The sequence below is a fragment of the Letharia columbiana genome, assembly GCF_014066305.1.
Source record: "Letharia columbiana isolate WasteWater2 chromosome Unknown Sc0000005_s0, whole genome shotgun sequence".
Lineage (NCBI taxonomy): Eukaryota > Fungi > Ascomycota > Lecanoromycetes > Lecanorales > Parmeliaceae > Letharia > Letharia columbiana.
The window spans coordinates 877,673-897,246 of NW_023501041.1; the positions used below are offsets into that span (position 1 = coordinate 877,673).

At 50.2% G+C, this 19,574-nt stretch overlaps 9 protein-coding genes across 9 annotated transcripts; 7 read left to right on the top strand and 2 right to left on the bottom strand.

The window, feature by feature from the left end:
• Window positions 1-373: 373 nt before the first annotated feature.
• Window positions 374-718, top strand: HO173_002629 (uncharacterized protein; the record flags this gene model as incomplete). Its single annotated transcript, XM_037304561.1, has 1 exon — window positions 374-718. One exon carries the CDS (start codon window positions 374-376, stop codon window positions 716-718), a length of 345 nt encoding a protein of 114 aa, XP_037168654.1.
• Window positions 719-741: 23 nt separating this feature from the next.
• HO173_002630 (uncharacterized protein) lies at window positions 742-1,383 on the top strand (the record flags this gene model as incomplete). Its single annotated transcript, XM_037304562.1, has 2 exons — window positions 742-850; window positions 899-1,383. The coding sequence occupies 2 exons, from the start codon at window positions 742-744 to the stop codon at window positions 1,381-1,383; spliced, it is 594 nt and encodes a 197-aa protein (XP_037168655.1).
• A 712-nt stretch (window positions 1,384-2,095) lies between these two features.
• HO173_002631 (uncharacterized protein) lies at window positions 2,096-2,966 on the top strand (the record flags this gene model as incomplete). Its single annotated transcript, XM_037304563.1, has 3 exons — window positions 2,096-2,188; window positions 2,328-2,463; window positions 2,614-2,966. 3 exons carry the CDS (start codon window positions 2,096-2,098, stop codon window positions 2,964-2,966), a joined length of 582 nt encoding a protein of 193 aa, XP_037168656.1.
• A 251-nt stretch (window positions 2,967-3,217) lies between these two features.
• Window positions 3,218-3,791, bottom strand: HO173_002632 (uncharacterized protein; the record flags this gene model as incomplete). The annotated part of the gene is made up of 2 exons (XM_037304564.1): window positions 3,218-3,400; window positions 3,480-3,791. The coding sequence occupies 2 exons, from the start codon at window positions 3,789-3,791 to the stop codon at window positions 3,218-3,220; spliced, it is 495 nt and encodes a 164-aa protein (XP_037168657.1).
• A 1,685-nt stretch (window positions 3,792-5,476) lies between these two features.
• On the top strand, window positions 5,477-7,739 carry HO173_002633 (uncharacterized protein; the record flags this gene model as incomplete). Its single annotated transcript, XM_037304565.1, has 5 exons — window positions 5,477-5,957; window positions 6,015-6,061; window positions 6,115-6,465; window positions 6,514-6,802; window positions 6,856-7,739. 5 exons carry the CDS (start codon window positions 5,477-5,479, stop codon window positions 7,737-7,739), a joined length of 2,052 nt encoding a protein of 683 aa, XP_037168658.1.
• A 242-nt stretch (window positions 7,740-7,981) lies between these two features.
• HO173_002634 (uncharacterized protein) lies at window positions 7,982-9,273 on the top strand (the record flags this gene model as incomplete). Its single annotated transcript, XM_037304566.1, has 3 exons — window positions 7,982-8,408; window positions 8,470-9,029; window positions 9,100-9,273. The coding sequence occupies 3 exons, from the start codon at window positions 7,982-7,984 to the stop codon at window positions 9,271-9,273; spliced, it is 1,161 nt and encodes a 386-aa protein (XP_037168659.1).
• Window positions 9,274-12,775: 3,502 nt separating this feature from the next.
• On the bottom strand, window positions 12,776-13,894 carry HO173_002635 (uncharacterized protein; the record flags this gene model as incomplete). Its single annotated transcript, XM_037304567.1, has 3 exons — window positions 12,776-12,921; window positions 13,066-13,761; window positions 13,819-13,894. 3 exons carry the CDS (start codon window positions 13,892-13,894, stop codon window positions 12,776-12,778), a joined length of 918 nt encoding a protein of 305 aa, XP_037168660.1.
• Window positions 13,895-14,420: 526 nt separating this feature from the next.
• HO173_002636 (uncharacterized protein) lies at window positions 14,421-15,112 on the top strand (the record flags this gene model as incomplete). Its single annotated transcript, XM_037304568.1, has 4 exons — window positions 14,421-14,438; window positions 14,540-14,806; window positions 14,860-14,992; window positions 15,042-15,112. 4 exons carry the CDS (start codon window positions 14,421-14,423, stop codon window positions 15,110-15,112), a joined length of 489 nt encoding a protein of 162 aa, XP_037168661.1.
• A 443-nt stretch (window positions 15,113-15,555) lies between these two features.
• Window positions 15,556-17,474, top strand: HO173_002637 (uncharacterized protein; the record flags this gene model as incomplete). The annotated part of the gene is made up of 6 exons (XM_037304569.1): window positions 15,556-15,675; window positions 15,729-15,819; window positions 15,876-16,236; window positions 16,298-16,334; window positions 16,454-16,592; window positions 16,642-17,474. 6 exons carry the CDS (start codon window positions 15,556-15,558, stop codon window positions 17,472-17,474), a joined length of 1,581 nt encoding a protein of 526 aa, XP_037168662.1.
• Window positions 17,475-19,574: the final 2,100 nt, after the last annotated feature.

Genomic DNA, 19,574 nt, shown 5'->3' on the forward strand with positions numbered 1-19,574 from the left:
GTAAACAGCGCTGAGATAAGCCTCCTATAAGCACGGATCAGCAAAACTGCTATAGTTGTTCGATTTGATCTTAATGGAAGGCTCTCTAGCGTTCCAAAGCGAATAAGCTCCGATGGTATCGAGAAGGCGGGGTTCGTCGCAGAGGATATGATTGAGAAGAGGGCAAAAGTTACACAAGTTGCCTTTGCTGGTCTGTGGGGCTCTAAACTCTGTGCGTGGCTTGACTGAAAGAGACTAGATATCCAACTCCGTCCTCTTTGGCGTCTGTCTAGCAAGCGTTAGCGTTCGATACTACGTCCGCTTCTTCATACAGAAACAGTTGTCGATAGACGATGGCATTCTACTCTTCGGGATTCTATGCTTGATCTCAGCCATGGTCTTACTGATCATCTTCGTCGACGACTTGTTCCTGGTCGAGGCACTGGAAGGAAGCACGATCCCGGCCGACTTGCCGGTAGACTTCCTTCAACGTGTCTTCGATTTCGAAAAATTGGTTGTTGGTGCTCTGGTGCTGACGTGGTGTGCTATCATCTCCGTGAAGTTCAGCTATCTGTTCTTATTCAGAAAGCTTATTGATCGAATTCGTCCCATGGTCCTTTACTGGTGGGTTGCTGTGATATTTAATGCGTTGATCTCGATTTATGGAATTATCATCTATGCCGTTATACGCCCTTGGTATTGTACCACTATTTCAGGTATTCTAGGATTCTTGCTTTGACCCATCCCTATGATTTGGGAACGATGACTGATGGGTTTGGTTCAGTGGAGTGTTTGCAGGGAAACGGTCTAGACAAATCATTTGCTTTCGCAATCAGCCAGATGGTTCTCGACATCTTCGGTGATCTCTTGAGTCAGTTTCACACGGTTTGACCGTTTCATGACTGATCTCTCCCTGCAGTATTGGTTATTCCCTTCCACCTCATCTGGAGGATCAAAGTCCGATTGTCGCAAAAGCTCGTCTTAGCGTCAACCCTCTGTTTCACCGTCCTAACCATCATGTGCACAATAACCCGTGTCGTCGGTGTTCGCACGAGCTCCAGCGATTCCTCCTTAGACACCGTCTGGCAGACATACTGGCAGTACGTCACTGCCAACATCGCGCTGACCATGACAGCGGCTACAGCCTTCCGAGCGTTCTTCATCTCCAGACATCAAGACAGACCAGCGCAGAGACAGGGATCCAACAAGTCTTGGATTAGTAGGAGTTGGCGGTTCTTCAAATTGGTGCTGAGGCCGTGGTCATGGCAAGGGAAAAGCAGCGCACTGCAAATTGCTGAAGACTCCAGTAACCGAGGGATAGAACTGCCATTGATCGAAGAGCGGGCCACCATGACTGGCATGCGGAGTTTCATCAACCGGCAAGGAGAATTCGGTGAAGAATAGCGCCTGCAATCCTTGAAAGAAGGGGTATTGGCTGGAAAGAGTTCCGGCTGAGAGATTTACCTTCCACGTCGTCCTTTGCCAATGAGGAAGATGATACGGCAGCCTTGCAAAGAAAAGCATCGACTAAACAAATCATGTGAAAATCATAATCCCGCAGCCGAGCTGAATACATGCCAGACACATTACACATATATGTAGGAGGGTGGACATTGGCTACCGACAATGGCATCATCCGCATGGCATCCCAATTTCCCGTGTTCCACGAAGTGATGACCACAGACCGTTAACAGCCACTGAGATCCATGTTCCAGAGATACAAGAACTTGATGTACCATCTCACCACGATCCCATTGGCCGGGTGTGTCAATCCGCCGCAGCAGCTGACAGACACTGCAGATGATCGTCTCCCTGCAGGACGTCGATCGGCGGGGACGACCGGTGTCGCAATCAGATATTATTCAGCCCTCTGCATGCAGGGGGTTCGCGACTTTGGGCGATGGTGGGCGCGCCCAGGTGTCGAGGTTGCCTTATTTACCGGCTCACCTATCTGGATCGTTCGCTTCGTCTTTCACAGAATATAGCATCAGTCTGTGCTCTGCTCTTCTCCCCGGACGCTCAACTGGGGAAATCCGTGCAGTGTACTCACTCTTACAGAAGAAATTGATGTGGTAAACGTAGCCTTCGCGACAATCAATCCATCTTCGAGATCACGATGCACTCGAAACTCCCATACTTAGCGCCACTCGTCCTTCTTCTCTCCTCCAGGTCACACGCCCAGAATCTATCCAATCTCCCCTCCTGCGCAGTACGTCGCTCAGCACTCACTCACCATTCCTTCCCCCCCTCTGCCCTCCCCACAGCCCCACCGACTCGGCTCGCCACTCTCCCCAAGCCATCCTTACGAGAAGGAGACTAAGCTAATACCATACTTCCCTCTTTCCCAGCAAAGTCCCGCCCTCTCCGCTATCGGCTCGACGGGCTGCCAAGCCAACGACTTCGCATGCCTCTGCAAAGACAACTCCTTCATCAACGCAGCCCTCGCCGGAGCAGAGAAACAGTGCTCGCAAGCTGATTTGCAAAGTGTGTACTGCCCCCGTCTCATAACCTTTCTCCCCCAGCCCCACCTCCGAGGTTCAGAAACAACGTACAGGGGCGATGATCGCTACAGAAGCAAGGCGGTACGAAAGCTTCCAGATGTAACGATTGACTGACCGGGAATGTTTCCTCCAGAAGTCCTAGCCTTCGCGCAACAGATCTGCGGTAGCGTGGGCGTGAGCCTCAGCGTTAGTGCCAGTGTAGAGGGGAGTAGTACTCCCTCTCCGATCACCAACACACATACGCCCACGCCAATGCCCTCGCCTGTGACTACCACCAGCACACAAGTATTGCAATATGCGTCCCCATCAAGGTCTGCGCTCGCAGCGGCTACGACGGCGACGAGTCAGGCGAGCGATACTGCAACAAGCAAAGCCAGAGGGACTGCGACTTCTGGTGCCAGTGGTTGGGATGCGAGATTCGGTTTGCGAGGCATGATGTGGAGCGGAGCGGTCGTGGGATGGTGGTTATTTGGGGTTGGGGCGTGAGGGAAAGAGGGAGGAGGGGGAAGGAGGCAGTGTTGGTTTGTTTTCTCTGTACAGATTGAACGCAGCCTGTTGCCAATTCGTTTGGTTGCGGGAAGTCTCGAACTATGAATCCCGGATTAGAAGTGTTTGAATAGACAGAATCCATGTGAGAGCTGAGACTATCTTGGTCTGATGTTTTGACAGCCAGTCCCGACTGCGCATCCAGCAACGGAGCCCCCCCACCTCACCCAAAACAGTCTGCAATGGAAAGCTCAAATGTACATATCCCGATATTCAGGCGTACACATCAAAGTCCTCATCGAAGGGTTTCCCGCCATGACGGCCTTTGCCCATATCTTCTCCATGGCGGAGACATGGGTGAAGAGGCCATGGTCAAAGACGTTGTGCCTGTAAGCACGCAGCGCAGCCCGCCCTTCCTCATCATCCATGAACTTCTGACGGAATTTTGTCACATGGAAGATCTCCGTCTCATCATCCATGATCTCGACCCAGTGCACCAGTAATCTGGCATACTCTGGGTTCCAGCAAAGCGAGTAAGACCCAGAAGGCTTCGACTGCACCAATCTTCTTCTTGTAGCCGCGCCCTTCGACGTATGCTTTCAGTTTGACGAGTGACTTTAGGACAGCGCCGCAGTCGCGTTGAGCCTGGTTACGGGCATGGGGGATGGCGGTTTGGGCGGGTTTGGCTTCGAAGTTGAAGAATGGCCAATCAACGATGCAGCCTAGGCTCTTGATCGCTTTGATGTCGCTGGGTCCTCGCGTTCCGGGCTTTATGAATTGGGGTCGCAATTTGCCGAAGACTGTGTCGGGTTTGGGTTCGGTCATGCCCAGCGCCTTCCCGGTGTCGACCCTCCCTGGAACAAATCCTGTTGCCAGATTTGGCTTTCCTGGCTTCTCAGACCATCATTGGCCGCATAGCTTTCCATCATTATCATCATCTCCCCCTTGGCATCCCGATTTTTCGTCTTCTTCACCATCTTCAAAATTGTCAATGGGTATGTGCCGGGAGCTAATACATTGTACCTCTAAGCACGCACGCAATATTCAAGAGCGGAGCACCGTCAACATGTGTGAATTGGAAACAGAAAGCTGGCATGCATGGAAGCTGGGAAGCTTTGGGCTGCGGACTTTTCATCCGAGTGTATAAAGTAAGCACACCGTAGCATGTCATGACCAGGCCCGAGAGAAATGTTCCTTGACCTCACACCTTATCAGGCTTAGGTCTAGCGATATTTCACAGTTGTACAACGCTGGTGAGAGTCGCGTTAGTCTTGCAAGCTCTAAAGCTCAGAGCTCGCAAGGCTTCTCTCACAGAGTCTTGAGTCCTCTATAAGTATTTGCTTGTACTTGTTGCAGTCTTCATTCGCCGCTGAAACGGAATCAACAACAAATGATTCAGTCAATAATAGCGTTGATGACAATGCAGTACGAAACAGCTACACTCTACGTGTCGAGATACACGCTTTCTTTTCTCGAAGGCTGAATTGGTCGCGTTGATAAAGAAGCATCGCAGGATAGAGAAATATCGCAGAGTAGAAGAGTATTGCAGGGTATGAAAACACCGTAGGGTAAGAAGGTATCGTATCGTAAGATACATAATTTTGGTAGGGTATGTAGAGGGTAAAATACTCTACTTGAGGCTGTAGGGATCTCTTCTTGGATATCCCGCTAATATCCCTTTCCTTGTGCTCGGGAGGGCCACGCTAGTGGAGGGAGCTAGACAGGGCTATTGATTGGCTGATTCAGACGCCAGCCTTAGATTCCATCACCGAGTAGTGTATTTCACATCAAAGGTTGTTGCGATTTGCGCGATATTACTGTAGCACTCTACGATTGAACACATAGTTGTCAAATGAAGATATTTCGAAGCTATACACAATTGTCACTTTACAAAAAACCGGCAGAACTTCGATTCTGGTCGCTAAATGAGAAATCTGGGTACGCAGCCATGAAATGGAGCTCTATGACTGCACTCCCTGCACATAGCGATCTAGACGACTGAACTGTGCCAGAAACACGTCATCGACCGGCTTACTGACAAATCTTTGCGCGCGAGACTAATCCAGGAGGGTGGTGAGGTCCAGTGTGGTGTGAGTGTACAGGGAGAGATGCTCTGGTGGAGTGGAAGATCTGAGCGACATAGCCTGATCAGGCGACCCGGGTTTGGTGTATTTTTATATGTAGAGTGGTTCAAATGGACATAGATAGCTGCTCTCCTAATTTGCGGGCGCGATTTCTTGTCTAGACCTGACTACAGTTTTGATGCCAAGACGGCCGGAACTACATTAATCAATAATCCCCTCCAACTAAGGAAAGGAGCCAAGCAAGACTGAAATATTTAGCCTTAGGGTTTCTGTTCCGTGACTACTCCTAAGCCCGAAATCTGAAGCTCTCTAATGTCGTTGATGACTCAAAGAATGGCAGCTGGCGACGCATGAGAACATGTCGTCTTGAAGCTGGTGATACATTCATCTTATACAGAAACCTGATTACCAGGAGGTCCGAGCGAAATGTGGGGGCTCGATCGCTTCTCAGGCCATTCCACCCCTTCTGGCTCTCCTCCACCACAGAAGAGATCATTTTCACCTGCGCCTCGACGTCCCAGTCACCTCGGGCCTGGACTTGCGGCGAGACCACCACACAATCCTCGATCTTCATCTCTCAACGTCTCCGGCAAATACAACGCTTCCACCACGTCATTGAACTCTCCACGTCTGCCCAATGGTTCGGGTCTAAAGCAGCAGATCACCCCGCCAGCAGACCTCACGAACCCACTGAAATTGCTAGAGGAGATAGTTGGGCGCCCAGTAGCTGACGAGGATGAGGGGCATGGAGAAGAGGGTCAAGGCCAATGGGAGAAGCCGGCTGACCTGGTCGAGGATGTTCATTTTGGGGGGCGGAGCATACATAATTTCTTGGAGGACGAAGATGAACGACACGACATTGGAGATTTAGACTCCTATGACAATACCGCACAAAGTGCCATGGAATGTGAGTATGTATACTCTTACAAAATCCCACTGTTCTGATACTGAACGTCGGCATCAGATGAACGAGCCAAGGACAAGTTTGAGGACTTGCATAGATCCATCCTCGTAGATCTTCTCCTAGTCAAGGTAATGCCTGCGTAATGCTGATGCTTCGTTAGGCATGCGACGACGTTCTCAAGTCCGTCGAAGTTTCCCTGACAAATTTTCAAAAAGACCTGGGTGCAGTGTCAGCCGAGATCGAGACCCTTCAATCCCGCTCAACTACTATGAACATCAAGCTAGAGAACCGAAAAGTGGTTGAGAAGCTTCTGGGTCCTGCCGTCGAGGAGATTTGCGTTTCTCCTACAATAGTCAAACAGATCTCCGAAGGTCCAATCGACCACGCTTGGATCAAGGCGCTTGAAGAACTTGACAAACGATCCAAGACAATCGAACACAAATTCAAAGGACCTGACAAGGTCCTTGCAGTGTCAGAGGTCAAGCCGCTTTTGGAGGACCTTACCAACTTGGTGAGACTTGCGACTTTTCAACAAGACCTGACTGATATCTTCACACAGGCTATAGAGCGAATACGTGACTTTCTGGTCTCTCAGATCAAGGCTTTACGTTCACCAAGCATCAATGCCCAAATTATTCAGGAGCGAGCATTCATTGCTTACAAGGACCTCTATGCTTTCCTGGCCAAACATCATGCCCAGCTTGCCGATGAAATTGCTCAAGCATACATTAACACTATGCGTTGGTACTACTTGAGTCACTTCACACGCTATAGAATGGCTCTTGAGAAGATCACTCTGTACACTGTGGACAAGCATGATGCTCTGGGAGATCAAATGAACCAACGAGGTGTGTCTTTTGGCCACGAATGCTATATCCTGCTCACTAATTGGTCATCCCAGGCGCCGCCTCCAAAAGTGCCCAACCCGCTCACGACGCTCTCTCACTTGGTCGACGTATCGACATTCTGAAGCGCGCCTCTTCTTCTGCGCTTTCCTCCCATGTAGCGGAGCAGTCAAAAGCTCCCACGTATCTCGAAACCCCTTTCTACGCCTTCAATACCGCCTTGATCGACAATGCTTCCTTCGAATACTCCTTCCTCACAAGCTTTTTCACTAACTTATCATTTCATGTCGTCTCCCAGCACTTCAATTCGATATTTGCCCCGACTTTTGCTTTGGGAAATGCTTTTACGAAACATCTAATAGATACTTCCTACGACTGCTTGGGAATACTACTTTGCGTTCGTCTGAATCAACATTTAGCCTTCGAGCTGCAACGGCGGAAATGCCCAGTCGCGGATGGATATGTTAATGGCACGAACATGCTTCTTTGGCCGAGGTTTCAGTTGGCTATGGATGTGCATGTTGAATCTGTGCGGCGCTCTACAGCTTCGCTCTCAGGTGGCTCCCGCGCTACATTGTCCTTGATGAACTCAAGTGCAGATAGCAAGGGGTCCACAGCTCCCCACGTTCTGACTCAGCGCTTTGGGCAATTTCTGCAAGGCATCTTGGCGCTCGGCAGCAACGAGAATATAGCATCAGTCACAGGAGAGGCGGCACCGAGTGATGCCGAACCTGTGGGCCGCAGCTTGGAACGCTTGCGCGGGGAATTTGAAGCTTTCTTGATGAAGTCTTCGAAGGGACTAGTACAGGGGAGAAGGGGAAGGTTCTTAGGGAACAATTACAGTCTTGTATTGACTATTGTAGGAGATACGGGCGGCAGATTGGCGAAAGAGACGAGGGAGTGGTTTGAGCAAGCGAAGGAAGGTGTTGGAGAATATTGAGACAACGCGGAAGTAGAAATATCCAAATCAATCATACGTTGATTCGCGGTCAAGTATATGAAGCACGTGAACTGCTTGAACAAAGGGTTTTCATATCGCTCGGGGATAAGGTCGGCAATAACAAAATTCTGGTTGCGCTGTCCTTTCGAGGAGCGCCCACGACTGTTGTAAGATCTTAGAAAATCGAAAACCTTTGTACAAAGAATTACAGAGACTAGATTCGCTCAGCACCACCATTCAACATGTCAGGCCCACCACCTCCGGGCCAGCAGCCCACCCCTCAGCAACTGGCAACCATCCAGCAACAAATCGCCGCCGAAGCCCAGAGACGAGGCATGACGCCCCAGCAGCTGCAAGCCCAGCAACGGCAGCAGATCCAAGCCGAAGCCGACAAAGCGGGCTTGACCTTCGACCAGTACATCAACAAGCTCAAACAACAAGCTTTCGAAAACCATCAACGCCAGCAGCAAATGGCGCAGCAACAAGCTCAGAACCAAGCTGCACAACCACAAGGGCAACCGCAGATGCAGGGGCAGCAGGGGCAACAGGTGCCTATTACACCGGGAGCGCCGGATCCGAGGGCATTGGCGCTAGCAAAATGGTTGAAGGGTCAGGATTTGAAGCCGAGGACTTGTATATTGAATGGGCAGCGAAAAGATATGTTTAGAGGTATACATTACGCCTTTCACCTTCGTACATATCTCTACGAGGTCACTAAATGCTCGAGCAGTCAAACGTGCCCTCCGAGCCATCGACTCCGCCGCCTACACGAAAGCCCGCAGTAAAAACCCTCTCCTCCCCGAAATCACTACCGCAACCCCAAAAGCCGAAATTTTCAAACTGCTCCCCCTCTCCCTCCTTGCTCTACGTGTGTCAAAATCAGATCCCCACGAAGGCCATGGCCATGCTCCTTCGAAGCCTCAAAAGCGAGTTAAGGGGCTATGGACCGTTAAGATCGAACAGCAGCAGGATATAAACGATGATCTACATTATGTCTGGCTGTACGAGGGACCGCAATGGCGGACAAAATTGTATGCGGTGGGAGCTTTGATACTGATTATGACGGTCGTCATGTTCCCACTGTGGCCTGTTACGTTGAGGATTGGGGTTTGGTATCTTAGTATGGGCTTCTTAGGCTTGATAGGGTTGTTCTTCGCTATGGCTATATTCCGCCTCATACTATTCTGCGCGACGGTCTTTACGGTACCACCTGGACTATGGTTATATCCGAACCTCTTTGAGGATGTGGGTTTCTTTGATAGTTTCAGGCCGGTATGGGGGTGGCAGGAGGTGAGTTACCATTCAGCTTGTATTTCAACTTGAGGAGCGGGCGGTGAGGCTGATCGCAATCCATGAGCAGGACAAGAAGGCGAAGAAAGCCAAGAAATCGAAGAAAGGAGGAGGCGGGGAGAAAGCGGCTACTAAATTGATTGAGGCATCGCCATTGACGAATGGTACGGAAACAACGAATGGGCAAGTCAGCAAGCGGCACGCGCATGCTGCGCCGAGGGTTGAAGAGGTGGAAGATGAGTAAATGATCCGGACCGCTAAGAAGTAGCTTCAGTCATGCCGGCTAAGCATGCAGATTGTACTATGGACGTGAGGACATTGGCGTTGATGGCCTAGAATGGGGGGTTTGTCTTGGGTGGTGGAGTAAGCACATGCTTCATGGTGTACCATAGAAGTGTGAGATACTTCTCTTTCGTGCAAGGATTTGACGTTTCTGAACTGTTAAGATCTGAGAATCGGGCAGTTGATCCCGCGAATAAGATTCAAACGATTCTGCACGCATGTCTCAGGCTTTCTTTTGGCTTTTTTTGGTTATAAACAGCGAGGTATTTATCTTGCCAGATCTCTTTTTGTCACCGAAAGGCTAGCCAAACCACCGCCAATTCAGCGAAGATTACAGGCAAGGCCCTTTGTTCCCAGCGAAGTTCCTCTTACTGATATCCTGCGAGACCAAGAAGCCCAACGAGCTCCCCCGTCCACTCCACACCAACACATACCAAATCCACACTCCTGCCCAGGCGACAAGATGTCACTATTTATTAACCTCGACAGCCAATCGGGTGCCACCGTCAGAGGCATGCTCTTCGGCGTGCTAAAGGCTCTCTCCCCCATCGCCCTCTTCTACTTCACCAGACCCCACAGCCTCCACTGGAGCACCTACTTCTTCCCCTTACCGACCCTGGCGGCAGCGGCCAGGTTCTCTTCGAGGGCCGTCGCATTGCGCGCTTTGACGCGGAGAGAGAAACACTGGTATACGATGACGATAAATGGGGCGTTGTTGAGCGACGAGCAGATGGAAATGGGGCAAAGAACGGGGTATCTGGCTCAGAAGTTGGTCGGGCTCATGGAGGTGGATATTGATGATGATTGCCGGATGAGAGGTCAGCGGTGGGGACAACGGGCGGAGACTTCGAAAGGCAGAGTTGGTGGGTTGCATAGTGCTGGGGCGCTTCAAGGATTTTCGCTGCGCCTCGTTTTGATGTATTGGTATGATGAGAAACAGAAGAAAAGCTCCACTTCGTTGTTATCGACTGATGACTGCAGTGCTAAATATTTACTTACATAGTGAGCTTCGCCTGCGCTGTCGATTTGGCAGCTCCCGCCAGGATGTAGCGGGTTTCGAATATGTTTTCACGAACGACGTTCCGGATGCCCAAGGATTACCTTGTATATATCGCGATCGTGAGCCGTGGTGTCCACTTCGACAATCTCTGGTACTTGTTGATTGGTAAAGCGATCTTGTTCTTCGCTCCCACTTAACCCGAGGTGAGTGAGCGTTGATTCTTCCACATATCGAGCTCGCTCTTTCAGATCTCGCACGCAGTCCACCCTGGGTAAGTACAGAGGAGGGGCTGGCGCCGGTCACTGAATGAGCTGACATGTGGAAAAATTGCCAGAGAAGCCGCATACCATGCGCTTGGAAGGTGTTAAAGTGGGCGATGGCTTGGGCTGTCTGCTCGTTCTAATGTACGCCCTGTGCCGTAGGGTTTACTGCTGAGGAATGGCTTTGCGTGGTAATTCGCTTGTGTTGTTGGTACATGTTGTGGGCTGTGATATACGTGCCGGAGGGTTGGGATCGAACCTAAACTTCCCTGATCAAACGGCAGCCGTGTCGACCTGATTCGCCATGAAAGAGGCAGATTCTGATAGCATTCACAATTTCATTTTTTTATAATTTTTTTGTTTAGAGGAATAGATTTTGGTTTCTTCATTGAGATGCTGATGATCTGAGCGTTGTAGCCGCTTCGTAATCTAAAGAGGCCAGCACCCATTTACATAAAAATGCCACAGCCCTATTGCGTAGCTAATCGATTTCTTCCTCAGTTGTACTTCCCCTGATGCTCTGCCCCTCAGGCTCTGATCCCCACAGGACGGAAAGACTGGCAACAGATGACCCAAGCAAAAAGTCATGCAATGTAGGGGCGCATGTGACAAAACTTAGTCTGGACTCCAAGCAATGCTCGCAATAGATCTTCCCAGCGCGGATATCAAGCAGGATCGTCGCTTCTGCCACTTAAGCTATACGTGGCGGGGAATTCGTTGCTGGCCGCCAACAGTAGGGAGGTATCTGTGCGAGTAATTTTTCCTTCGAATGCCGCAGGCAATGCACGTGCGGTTTGCCTTCGTCTTCTTAGCGTCAGGATCTGAGAACTGAGCCGTATCTTTGACAAGCCCGCAGTGGGTGCAGCAACAGCGAACTAGCTCTCTATTGCGTGGGAAAGCGGCCTCGATGGCGGCATGGCACCTTACTACTTCTGCGAGGGTGAGGGTAGTCGTGTTGATGTCAGTGGCCCAGCCGCGGAATTTTTTGGACACAAGCTTGACGCTGAGATGATCTGTAGCGTTGACGCTACTTAGGATATTGAGTAGGATTTCGTTAGGGAATTTTAAAGGGGGCATTCAAAACATCGGACAAGCGCGTCGCTCACCCGCAGGTTGAACGCTCCATTAGCTAACGCCCGAATGGAAATTATACAAGGGGATCTTTGAATCAAAAGAAGACACTAAAGGTTTCCGGGGGCCTCTGAGGTATATCCAGTGCCTAGTCACTCCCTTCCATTTCTAGCGAGTACTATGAGCTCCACAGTCGCAGCGTTATGATAGAGGGCTCTGGACCATCAAGTTTCTTGCATAGACTCGTCCATACATATAGAGAGAATTAAGCAACGCAGGGGTGATGCCATGGAACATAACATTCGAAACTGTTTTCAATTTCGGCACCGACAACATGTTCGAAGTCTGGAGTGACATACTTTTGGCGGAAACAAAGTTCTTTCCATAAGGGCTATCGAGTTGACAAATCCTTGGCCGGTCATGGCAACTCTCAGATTTGTGAGAGAAAGTGCATGCTCAAGACATAGCAGAGCAGTATTACTTAAGGTAAGCTTGTGCTGCGGAAGTGCCTTTTAGGGTTTGTAAGGGCGCCGCAAGGTTACGCCAACATCAAGGACGGTCGATGGACGGAGCTGACGATCGAATGTTTCGAAGAAAGATATGGGTATCGAAAAAATGAAGCTTGGATTGGCAATGTCTAAACGAGTGACACATTGCCATGATGGAGCGGGTGCATAGTCAATAATCCAAATTGACAACATGCGGGCCTTTTCAGGTCGAGGGCAATCGTAGAATGCAAGCTGATTCATGCGCAAGATCATCTCGAGAGTGACTCTGGAGTGATTTGGACCGTAACCTATGGCTTCATCACGATATCTGGAACGTTGGCTTTCCTCCATTGCCCAAGAGCGTAAGAAACTCTCTCTCCGTCACCAGGTATGTAAACATGCTGCTGGCCTGGAATGGCTCTAATGTAAGGTTTCCTTCGTATGGAAAAGTAAGGTTTATAACTCGTATATAATAATGGAAAAGAGTCTTTCAGGACCTAATTCCAAGGACCTAATTCAGAGACTTTACTCTGTAGGTTTGAGAAAAGACTGATTTGGCAACGATTGTGGGTTTGAGCCTGCGGCTGTCGGTATACGAAAGAACAAATGCCTGGACTGCGGTCCATGAATCTGCACTCCTAAACCTCAATACCCATGCTCGGCCAATTGTTGCTCGGTCCACTCCCACAACTCCCCCGCCAGCTTCGAGTCTCGCGAGTACTTGGACCCAGCATTCTCTGTGGCAGTAGGGACATAGTACGTTCCAGTTTTGGCCTCTTCGCTCGTCGCGGCTGGAAAGATTTCGGTGTCAGCATTGCCCTTTCAAGAGCGGTCTCCGAGTGTTGAAACAAGCCTACACAGCAACATTCCTGACACTTGATGCGAGTTTCGGAAATGGAACGGAAAGGAAAAATTCTGGCTGCGAAATCACATACCAAACAATTGCGTGAGAGCACCCTGTTGGACCGTCGTCAGGAATGGTGAGGCTATAGGGCGAAGGAATGCCGCGAGCCATGGGTGTTCTTTCTGGAAACCCAGGGAAAGTCCAGTGTCAATGCCTCCTGGGTGAAGGACAACGCTCTTGAGGGCGGGGTAGCGCCTAGTGAGTTCTCGCGTGAACAGGATATTTGCCAACTTCGACTGGCCGTAGCGCACCCAGGTGTTGTAAGAGGCCATATTTGAATGGGCATCTTTCAATACAAGTCCGCCTTTTGGAGGAAGCCTATGCCCTTCTGAACTGAGATTGACGACGCGTACGTCTCCTTTGCCCTCCGCGGTGCGCTGCAATGTGGGCATGAGAAGCTTTGTGAAGAGGAAGTGACCGATATGATTGGTACCGAATTGAATTTCGTACCCCTCTTTGGTGGTGGAGGCAGGTAGAGCCATGACCCCTGCATTGTTGATAAGAACGTCAAGTTTATCAGACTCGGCATTGAAAGTATCGGCAGCTTTTTTCACAGACTCGAGAGAAGCTAGGTCCAGCTCTAGGAAGGTTATATTGGCATTTGGCGCTGTCCCTTTAATGTCTGATATGGCAGACTGTGCCTTGGATGGTGTTCGGGCGGCTAAGTAGATATGGGCGTTATGTTTGGCAAGCTGACGGCAGGTCTCCAGTCCTAGGCCATTGTTACCTAGGACCAAAGTTCAGTATATTGCCCGCTGTACTGACAGCCAGATCTGAATCTAACCTCCAGTCACCAGGATTGTCTTCCCTGTTAGATCAGGAATCTCCGTGTCCGGATCAAATTTCTTGCCGCCAAACATTTTGAACCGTCGTATGAAGAGGAAGGAGGATTCGAGAGTGTTGGATTGTCGGATAGCTGGATAGAAGAAGAGGGCAGTAGCACTGCATCTTTTGGCTACTATCCCTTGCCCCTAACGTCTTTCCGAGTGATCGCCCGAGACTTGCCGAAGACAGATTGGGGCAAGCCATGATAGATATCTGCAGCTTGGCAAGTAGAGTACAAGCACAAGCGACAATTTGCACTGGTTACCTTATGCCTTACGGAATAGAAGCGACATAAGAAAGCTGGAGAGTAGAATCCTGAGAACCTCAGTAAAGCAGGAAAGCCGCAGGGGTAAGCACTTGGTGACCCCACACCCATCTAGCCATAGTGAGCCGAACTAGCTCGCCCCGCCAATCGCACTTTCTTCGAGTTCTTGACTCTTTCACGTCAAGAAAAACTTCAACTCTTCAACAGATACTCTAACCCTCGCCGCCGGCGCCTAGTTCCCTTTAATTCCTATTTATCTATTCGCTCCTTTCATCTCGCTTTTATCAGCTTTCATCATGGCGGACGACGCCCAGGTAAGTGACATCCAAGCTGTCTCACAGACTTTCCCCCGCCAGACCGGCGCATGAGCTCGAGCATTTTCTTTCCCACTTTTGCTGACCAACTTGCCTATCAGCATGAGCATACCTTCGAGAGCGCCGATGCCGGTGCTTCTACCACCTATCCTATGCAGTGCTCTGCGCTCCGCAAGAACGGATTCGTCGTCATTAAGAGCCGCCCCTGCAAGATCGTCGAAATGAGCACTTCCAAGACCGGCAAGCACGGTCACGCGAAGGTTCATCTCGTTGCAATTGACATATTCACTGGCAAGAAGCTCGAAGACCTTTGCCCCTCCACTCACAACATGGACGTCCCTAACGTCCAGCGCAAGGAATACCAGCTTGTAATGATTCACTGCATACGCCTGCAAATTACATTTTGCTGACCGTTCACTAGCTGGATGTCACTGACGATAATTTCCTTTCTCTCATGTCTGACGACGGCACTACCAAAGATGATGTCAAGGTTCCTGATGGAGAGGTTGGTGACAAGATCGAGAAGCTCTTCCGCACCGAAGAAAAAGACACGAGTAAGTCGAACATCTGTCAAGAAGTATGACTTTCGCTAATGTTTGCAAGACGTCATTGTTCTTACTTCCATGGGCGAGGAGGTGGCTATTGAAGCGAAGGAAGCCCCGAAGGCCGCTTGAAGGCTTTTCTCAACCAAAAAGTGGGCTTACATCCTCCGGAGAACAAAGACAGTAAAGTGGATATCATGGTTAACGTTGGTTGCTTTTGTGCACTTTAGCGGGGGATCGAAGCTGGCAGCCCAGCTTATCTTGCTACACTTCATGATGGATCTCCCTCAAAAGGTATCTTGGGTTTCGGCATATACCTTCTGCATGTATTAGGCGATGGATACTGCATGAGTTGATGATAAGGATGAGATCAATGTAGAAAAGAATTCAAACGCTGAGATATGAGGACACCGAGTCATTGAAAGTCGATGTTGATACACATAGGCAATATTTAAGTTTTCGATGTAGATCCGTTGCGCGACGTAGCTATGAACCTCTTCACTCCTATACACCCATCATCCAAGCCGCTCCAAGGCAAGGCCCATCACGAAGATCAGCATGCCTCAGAATAATACATGCCTAAAAAGTTGGAATACACGAAGGGTCAAAGGTGCGGCAAGGAGGATAATTGCAGATCAACGCTGTACTACGAAGAAAATAGCTTCCAGTACTGCAAGAGGGGGCATCTGCAGGAGGTAAATGAGGATCTAAGCCAGTTGGGCATTGAGCCTGACAGAGTCATAACCAGGGAATACCAACGCAGCAAGATGAGGATGACTTTGGCACCCAGGGTAGAAAGACCCGCGTCAGAAGGGAAACAAAAGAAAAGGTCTCCCAAAGTAAGCCCACGCCCTGCAACCCCGCTCCTCTACAGGACCTCTCTAACAGCATCCAGTTTACAGAGGCGCCACTGCTACAGAGCTCTACCTTCAATCCTATCAGCTCATCCTCTGGAAACAATGCTACGCCTTGGTCCACACCACTGGCCTCCCAGCAGAGCTCGAGACCGTGGTCAAAGACTTATGGGCGTTGCGGTTGCAGTTGCTGAAAAGCAAGACTGATGCTACCTCAGACGAGGACACGATGTTTAGCTCACAGCCGCAGAGCGAGACGGAGACAGAAGATAAGCATGAGGGTGTTGGGAGAAAGTGGAAGGTTAGGGGGAAAATTATGCCCAGCTTGATTGAGACGCTGGGACTCTGCTATCTGGGAACGATCCTGCTGCGATTGCCTGTTAGTATTGGGGAGATGCATCGGTACGTGGCTTGCTGCCTGAACTTCGGAATAGACTTGTGCTAAAACGGTCTCGATGTCCAGGTGGGCTGTCAGAGAGGACATTCCTTTCATAAGGGCCGTGAGATTCGTACCGGCTATCATGAAGCAAAGGCTACCCGCACAGTACCTCAAAGCACTGGATACCACGGCATGGCTATCCAAAATATTGGAAAGGCTTGACTGACTTTGTACTTGCAGTCTCCGCTCGAGCTAGATCAGCTACGCAAGACGATCCATAATCTCTCTCTTTTCTACACACACCATTTCGCGCTCGTCTTCCCTCCACTCAACGCTCCTCTTTTACTCTACAAGCAGATACGCAATCTCTCCTTACCAAGTATGTCTAGGTACTATCCCTCTTCAAGTCTCCAGCTAACGAGACGCAGTCACGCTCCACCTCAAAACGCTCGAGATTTCTCGACTACTATTAATAACGTTCGCCTTTCCATTGCCTAGCTTTCGGCAGCAGATCTCTTCCTTGCCCGAAATTCAGCTGATATGTCTGCTGATAATAACGGTGAAGCTCTATCACCCATTTGACGGCTTTACCCGCCATGTGCGCTCTCTTGCAGACTCGGCTGTATTGACAATTGACTGGGCAACATGGGTCGACGTTCAAAGCTCTCACAAACTCCATGCTACCGGCGAGGCTCACGTGGAACGTGGAAGCGAGATAAATGTCACGGAAAGGGATGTCATGAATATGACGGGGGAACAGTTGGACGATTACATGGATTGGTACGAACGCACCTATGTCGACGAGTCCCGTGTGGAGGAAAAAGCTCGTGGCCTTCCAAAGCAGCTCCTCGACATGTTTCCAATATGTCGTACAGATGGTTCCAGCCCTACGCCATACAATTACGATCAGATGGCTGTCAAGGAGCAGGAGACCATCGACAAGAGGCTCAATGTGGTGATGGGCAAGCTGCGTTTGCGTAATGTAGTCCCTGACAACCCTGAAGATTCCGCTGGGGTTCATGGGGACTCGACTCGAATCGGAAGCTTCTACAAGAGATACAGGAAAGTTGAGGATTTAACGCCGCACGCCAAAGCTTTCCATGAAGCAGTTGCTGAAGCGATCGGTGTCAGGCTTGAAAGCCTCATTCTAGCGGTGGGACAGGTGGAGCGAAGCTTGGTGAAGTGGAGAGAGGCAAAGGTGAAGGCAGACAAAGAGGAAGGTGATGCGCTCATGGAGAATACAAGCGACAACAACGCTTGACCAACCATGAAGGTGCATGACCGCAAACGTAGTGGATTTCGGGTGAGGACCATGGAACTTACCTTCGGCTGGCGGCGCCGTTGCTACTGATATTCATAGTAGTTCCAGACTGTAGGCTTTCTCGGTTGTGTTGCTTCTTCTTGAAACACTGTTCCACATCCATGAACTTTTTCTATTCCAACTGGATCGCTGCAGAAGACATATAGCGTTATACACAAGAAAACTCTTGTGCGACATCTGCTGCAAGGAGTGGGCTCGTATTTCTACCAATCGCATGCGCAACCATTGTTCTGCTTCAATATCCTGATCGGCTCAGTCAGACGGCGTACCCTTTGTTTTAGACATCTATGGTTTTTTTACTCGGTAAAGAAACCATCTAAATCTCTTTAAGAACCGTCGGAAGCGAGGGGCAGCGGCTGGATTGAGGGATTCGGAGCGCCATTTTACCCTCCGTCACAACAGTCCTCGTCTGCGGCAAGAGTCAGCACTTTGTGTCACCGAACTACATCTAGACATTCACTGTTATCACCCGCCTTTTGCAATTGGCAAGACATTCAGCGTACACCGCATAGCGCGTTGATCAGTGTCCGTGTACTAGGTAGGATTGTTATACCCAGCAATGCCCACAACATCAGCCGAACGTGTCTTCCACGCTATACCCGTCCCAGCCACAGCAGAATCACTGTACAATCGCTCCTATTTCTACGTAGGAGGTGAGTATGTGGATGCCGAGAGTGGCGATGGCCAGCGTATATTCACAGGCCAGATGTACGTGGAGCAGCTCACGCCAGCTGGTGGTGTAAAGCACCCATGGCCAATTGTCTTTATTCAAGGAGCAGGTCAGACAGGAACGGTGGGTTAAATCATTGCTTTGTCTGCTTCAAATTGTTCAATTCACTGCGTAGGCAAAGAACGCATTACGTCCTTTGAGAAAAGATAAGGTGTGCCGCACGCCAGACACCTTGGGGAAGATCGGCCTGGGGATTGAAGAGCGTACAGTGCGAGCAAGCAGACCTTCCTCGCCAGTCTCAACGCAACTGTTTTGGATTGATCGTATCTCATCGCATGCTGTTGTCCTCTCTTGTACCAGGATTCTTTTGGCAAATTCACGCTTGGCATATCCATTAAAGCGTCCACCTTTCCTTTGTAATCCCTCGCTGACATTCATAATGCACAGAACTTCCTCAACACTCCTGATGGCCGTAAAGGGTGGGCATCCTGGCTCCTAGACCAAGGCTATACTGTCTACCTCCTCGACCAAATCTCGCGCGGGCGCTCTTCTTACCACCCTTCTAATGGCCCAACTATCACCTACACTGCCGAACTGGCCGAAAAACGCTGGACTGCATGCCGCGACTTTCAGCTCTGGCCGGAGGCCGCCCTTCACACGCAGTGGCCAGGCTCAGGCCGTGTTGGCGACCCTGTATTTGATGCTTACTACGCCAGCACCGTCCCCTCCCTCAGGGACTATGGCGTGGAACAAACGCTTATGCAGGCCGCTGGAGCTAGCCTGCTGGACCGCATAGGGCCCGCTGTCTTAGCCACTCATTCTCAAGGTGGCACCCATGGCTGGCTGTGGGCTGACGTTCGACCTGAGCTTGTCAAAGCCATTGTCGCAATTGAACCCAGCGGACCACCTTTCCAAAGCACTATTGTCAAAGACGCCACGGTCAAGCTCTACGGTATAACGGAGATCCCCATGAGCTATGATCCACCAGCCGATGCCACGATTGACGGCCAGGCACCATTGCAAACACACGAACAAGCTGCCCTCAATGACAGAACCTGTATCCTGCAACAGGAGCCTGCGCGAAGACTCAAGAATCTCTCCAAGATACCCGTGTTGTTAGAAACAGGCGAAGCAAGCTCCCATGCTTGTTACGATGAGTTCACTGTGCGCTTCCTTAGGCAGGCAGGCGTGAACGTCAAGCATCTCAAGCTTGCGGACGAGGGGGTTCACGGGAATGGGCACCTACAGTTCCTTGAGCAAAACAATTTGGAAATCATCGAGATGCTCGAGAAGTGGATCAAGACGATTGAGTAATGTCCTCTTGATAGCTTCGCATAACTCCCACAAACCACGACCTGAGAAACTTGTTA